Source organism: Mirounga leonina, unplaced genomic scaffold (assembly GCF_011800145.1).
Source record: "Mirounga leonina isolate KUSES-001 unplaced genomic scaffold, KU_Mleo_1.0 Mir_174, whole genome shotgun sequence".
Lineage (NCBI taxonomy): Eukaryota > Metazoa > Chordata > Mammalia > Carnivora > Phocidae > Mirounga > Mirounga leonina.
Window position 1 is genome coordinate 78,773,407 of NW_023270451.1, and position 5,892 is coordinate 78,779,298.

The 5,892-nt window shown below is 53.6% G+C and overlaps 1 gene segment (V, D, J or C); it reads left to right on the forward strand.

Moving 5' to 3' along the window:
- LOC118020578 overlaps positions 1-5,104 on the forward strand; it is a 103,021-nt gene extending 97,917 nt beyond the window's left edge. Inside the window, 5 exon segments of the C gene segment in view lie at positions 877-934; positions 3,386-3,775; positions 4,294-4,311; positions 4,469-4,575; positions 4,870-5,104. Coding sequence covers positions 877-934; positions 3,386-3,775; positions 4,294-4,311; positions 4,469-4,575; positions 4,870-4,890 — 594 coding nt within the window.
- Positions 5,105-5,892: the final 788 nt, after the last annotated feature.

The following is a 5,892-nucleotide window of genomic DNA, read 5'->3' on the forward strand; positions in this document are numbered from 1 at the left end:
AGGAAAGGGAGAGGAGAGCGGGCAGGTGCCCCTGGGAAGGCAGGAAAGGGAGAGGAGAGCAGGCAGGTGCCCCTGGGAAGGCAGGAACTAGATGCAGCCAAGGGCAGTTTTTCCACCAGCCTGCAGTGTTGTGTGACAATGAAAAACTGTATTTCGCAAGTGGAACCAAGCTCTCTGTCTTGGGTAAGTACGAGGCTGCTCTGGGGGTAGTGCGTTGGAAGAGTGCAGTCCCAGGAGGACGCCTGAGACACAGCAGGGAAAAGGCTCAGAGAGTGTGGGTGAGCAGAGGAGGTGCTGAGCCCCTAGAAATTCGGGTGGAAGCTGGCTTCTGGAAGCAAAGGCCCCAGAGAGCAATCCTGGGGTTTGTCACTCTCTCCCTGTGCTGTGGAGCAACCGGGCACAGCACTTTGGAGATGGCACTCAACTCTCTGTCCTAGGTAAGGAGCAGGACTGGGGTGTGGGGCCATTGTCCCTTGGACACAGGGTCCCCGTCTCTCCTCCCAGCCTTGGTTGTCGGTTGGGCGGGGGGGAATCAAGTCAACTATCTTAGCCCTGGGGAGCTTCCAAGGAGCTGTGGCTGCCATTCCTCTTGGTGTGGATTGGTGGGTCCCTCTATTTCTTCTCCCTGAGACTTCAGTCCTTAATGTTTCCTCCTTACTCTTTCCTTGGTTCAGCCTTCCTTCTTATGTGTGTGTCTGTGCCCCTTCTAAGCCTGCTCCTCTTTCCCCATAGTATGCTTGGACCTTTCTCCTAATGGGACTCCTCTGGTCCAGAGCCATGCATCCAGGAAGAGAGGGTGGTAGAGCCCAGTCCCTGGGAGTGAGGACTTGCCCTCTGGCAGGAGCTTGCCATGGGTTTTACCACGGCTGCCTGCAGCTGTGTTCCAATAACTCGCCCCTCTACTTTGGGATGGGCACCAGGCTCACCGTGACAGGTATGGGGCTGCACTCTTGGCTGGGGGTGCCTATGCATGACCAATCAGTCCAGGAGGAGGGATGGGGGTGTAAGGATAGGGCTCAGAGCCGCCCCCTCCCTCCCAGAGCTTCTCGTGCTTATTGCGGACCCACGGGTGTAGGGCTCCAGCTTATTCTTTGGCTTTGTATGTTCTTGCTCTGCTTCTCATTGTTCTCTGGGACTCCTCTCATCTCTCCTATTTTAGGAGTCTGTTGTTTTACTCTCCCCCCCCTTTTTTTTTTATTCAGATCTTCTCCATTTTCCCTCCTATTCTATCTCCAAGCCTTCACCATTGACTCCATTTTGGTGAGTTGGTCTGTCTTCTATGTTAAAGTCCTTCTAATATCTACCACCCACTCAGAACTCTGTGCTTGCCTTCGTGGTCCTCCTTCTCTGTCTCAACTACCCTCCAAAGATCCATCTGTGTCTTCCTGAAGTGATCTAGGGCTCAGGAGGCAGTGGGGGGACAGAATGGTGAGACTGGGCTGGTTTGAGGGGTGTTTCATAGCCCTGAGGGCAGAAGTTCATGTCACAGTATCATGAGAGCTGCAATGGGTTTCTGAGGGACACAGTGCTTGGCAGGATCAGAGGAGACACAACTGGAAACTTAAGCTATCTTCGTAACAGATAAGGTATAAAGAAGAGAAAATAGGCAGGAGGCCCCATTTTCTCAAACCTCAGGATCTATGCTGGGCTGGTAAGGTAAGGTGCCCATCACGAAACACTAACACACCATTAGCGTGCTCGGGGAGGAAGCAGACAGGCGGAGGATCGGGCATGGAAGGATGGGTCTGTGCTGGGCATAGAGACAAGGCCAGAGGAATGGGACACTTGGTCCTACCAGATTGGTTGGCTGGAACAGACTTTATCCTGCAGATGGGGGCTCATGCCAGCGAGTGTGATAACAGAAAGTACAAATTACTGGGGTTCGAAATGCCCAGAGCTCTGGGGCTCATGGGACAAGGCTGGGGGTGCTCGAGCAATTAGAAAGTGGAAATCTCAGCATCTCTGGGATGTATAAAATGGGGATAATTGTGCCAGCCCCTTGGGGTGTTAAATGGTTAGGGGCTAACTTATATGGAAATCTTTGTAAAAGGCTCGGCTTATCGGGGCCATCCTTTTCGTTCCTGTTGTTTATCATCACTGTGTCCCAGACTTTGGCCTTTTTCCCAAACTGTCTCTCAGTTTTCCCATTAGAAACACGTCCCAGTGTGGCTAAAGTGGAGACATCTGGGTTTCCCACAGTTCTGCTCCAAAAAGCCCTTCCTCTGGTCAATACAGACCCAAACAGAGGGCACAGTCCATTCCGGTAAAAAGATGGGAAGGTGAGAGATGGATGTGCTTTCTCTCAGCCCTCTGTGTCTTCCCATGAGGACTTGCCTTCCAACAACTCCAGAAATTCTCTCCTATGTGTCAGGCATGAAAAATGGCCTAAGACTTTGCAACATGAGCACTCTGACGACATGGTCCTTGGACTTTGGAATCCGTTCATACCCAGCAAGTTCGGCCGTGAGCTAGGATTTCCAAAGTTGGCAGGGAGCCTTGCTGGGCGCTGGAAGGGAAAAAGCGTTCAGCCCATGAGCAGTATCTTTCATGGGATTACAGCCACCCTGGGCAAGCTACCACACACCCGTGTGCCCCAGTGTAAATGGAATAAATGTGAAACATCTGATAACGTAATAGCCAGAGGCTTCTTGGCTCCTCAAAGCAGGTTACGTGTTTAACACCCCCCCACACACACACACACACACGAAAGAAAAGGGGGAAAAGTGAGTTGGAAAAAGCATTTAGAAAAAAGTATAGTCAGATGCAATGGGACAGTGTTTCCTCCGGGCAACAAAGCCTAATTCTCACGTGTGCTATCACCCAAACAGATACTCATACACTTTGTACAAAAGGAAACTGGTAATTAGGAAAAGTTGATTGGGTTCCTGGGATCATGTTGCTGGTGAGAATGCTCAGCCTCAAATTCCAGGCTCACTCAACTCTACCATAGCTGCTTCTAAGTCTGAAAGAATAGTCACTCACTGAAGAGGGCTTTGAATGGGGAAGAAAAACAGACTCTTTTGGTAGATACGGAACAGGGCCTTGAGAAAGAGGCTCTGCCAAGAAAGCCAAAGAAACCAGGACACACTGCCGCCTTAGGGGATGGAAGAGATAGTCGGCAGTATGCATCCATGGGGTAACCGAGAGAAGTGGCAAAGCTGAGGGAGAATAGAACAGGACAGTGACCCCCAAATACACAGGATCTACTACTACATAATTCTGCTTAGGAGGACTCCATTTCCAGCTTTATCTCTGTCTCTCTCTGTCTTTCTTTATTTCTGTCTCTGCCTCTCTCTCTCTCACACACACACACACAGACACACACACACACCAAACCCAGACAGCTCTCAGACCAGTCCTGGTCCCAACGTCTCTTCCCTTGCAGAGAACCTGGAAAAGGTCAAACCTCCCACGGTCACAGTGTTTGAACCATCAGAAGCAGAGATCTCCCGCACCCAGAAGGCCACACTCGTGTGCCTGGCCACGGGCTTCTACCCCGACCACGTGGAGCTGAGCTGGTGGGTGAACGGCAAGGAGGTCCAGAATGGGGTCAGCACAGACCCGCAGCCCTACAAGGAGCGGCCCAACGAGAATGACTCCAGCTACTGTCTGAGCAGCCGGCTGAGGGTGTCCTCTGCCTTCTGGCACAACCCTCGCAACTACTTCCGCTGCCAAGTCCAGTTCCACGGGCTCGGGGACGATGATGAGTGGGACAACGCCAGCCGGGCCAAACCCATCACCCAGAACGTCAGTGACGAGATCCAGGGCAGAGCAGGTGAGCGGGGCCTGGGGGGCTGGGCGGGGAGTGAGTGAGAGCACAGAAAGGGGGGATCCAGGCAGAAGACCAGGCGGACACAGGACAGGGAGGGAAGACTAAAGCCCAGCACGAGGGTGAACGGGCACCTCGGGGCTAATTCCTCCCCAGATCCTCGGCCCAGCAGAGCCTTGCAGCTGGGGTCCCCTCACTGTCTGAGCCTGTATGGCTCAGCGCCAAGGGGGGCGCCCCCAGCCCTCTGTGCCACCCCGTTCCATGGGGTTCCGGGACGGTGCAGCTCCGCGGGCACAGCACCAGAAAGACCGTCTAGGCGTCTGCGAGAAGCCTGGTCTGAGCCTGGGGGTCCGTGCTAACCCGGAGGCTGACCTCGTGTGTTTGTGTGTGTGTCTGGTTGGTTCTTAACCGAACCACAGCTGACAATAGTGTTGCCTTAGCGTCAGGTGTGCCAACTCGGCAGCTTTCCGTCTGCTTTAGGAGACGGGGTCTCTCATCCATTCCCTCCCCCTTCTCTCTTTCAGACTGTGGCTTCACTTCGGGTACGTGACCCTCTCCGCTGCTTGGTCTCCGTCTCCCATGGTTTTGTCCTGGAAGGCGAGCATGGAGAACCATGGGCCCCGGGGTGGGGGGTGGAGAGTGGAGAGGCCAGAGACACCTGCTCACAGGTCCCTGTGCGCTCTCCCTTCCCGCCCGCAGTGTCCTATCAGCAGGGCATCCTGTCTGCCACCATCCTCTATGAGATCCTGCTGGGGAAGGCCACCTTGTATGCCGTGCTGGTCAGCGCCCTGGTGCTGATGGCCAAGGTAAGGAGGCGGGCAGGACGGGGCAGGCAGGCTGGAGGGAGAGGGTAGAACATCATGCATGGAACATGAGGGGATCTCAGAGCCTGACTCAGCCCTGATATATTCTATTTCTCAAGGAAAGTATAATGGGACTGCCAGACTGGGGAGAAAGTATGAGGATTGTATAGGATGCTGCATCCGAGGATGGGGAGAGTCGACCAGCTATACCCAAAATCAGGCCCAGAGTCAGGCTCTCTGAGCCCCCTCCTGCTGTTCATGGCCCCTGGGACCTTGACAATGCCCTCTCTTCCGCAGGTCAAGAGAAAGGGTTCCTGAGACCAGCTCTGAAAGTGCATCCTGAGTTGCTCATCATCCTCACCCCAGATTCTCCTTGACGTGCTTCCAGTCTGCATTTCTAAAAGTTATTCTCTCTCCACCTCTTATCTCTTTCCTGATGGGATATCTGTCCCTTCTCTATGCTTCCCTGCAGACTGAGCTCCTCAACCCTGAAACTGAAATAGACTAAAACAATAAAAGTGTCTTGCCGGGCCGTGTTGTGTCTCGGGGCTATCTATGAGGTTCTATCCTTTGAAGATTTAAGGAAGGGCCCACCCCTGCAGCGTATGGAGGGACTGACCCTTCTCTCTAAGCAAGGCTGCTTGCTCCTGTTCATCCTGATGGAGGATGGGCTCCATGGTCCATACCCAGGCATTCTGGGCTCCTAGAGTGTAGGGTTAGTCTGAAGGGCAAGGAGCGGGGAGCACCTGCGTAAGGATGAGCAGAAGTGAGCCCTAACCCCACCTCAGCACGGGACCCAGGACAGGGCAACCTCTGGGTTGGAATGCTTGGTCATTTCTCAATTCCGGACTCAGGTTTCATTTATTATGCATTCAGGTTTTTATCTGTGTCTGTTCTGAATGCCTCCATCTCATCTTGTTTTGAGATTTCAGCAGAAGATCTAGCTCTATTCTGCATACCTAGGTTAGAATCCTAAAGAAGGCACAGAGTTGAAACTACTGTTACGTGAAGCCCAGAGGCTTCACAGATGGGGGGCTTGCGGGGTCACACCCTGGGGTGTGTGGGGAAGGCATGGGGAAGGGGCTGAGGTGTCGCACCTGGGCAGCCCTTCCCTTGATGGGGTAGAGAGCAGGCCACCCCAAATGCAGCATGTCGAGCACATGCTGGGGCTGAGACAGCTATCTTACTGGGGTAAACTCTCCAAGCAAGTCACATTCACTGCTGTAGAACCCTGCACCGGGGGAGGGAAGGGATGCAATCAGGGGAAAGAAGACACAGACCCACAGACCGGTGAGAGAGGCCAGAGATAGGCTCGTTCAG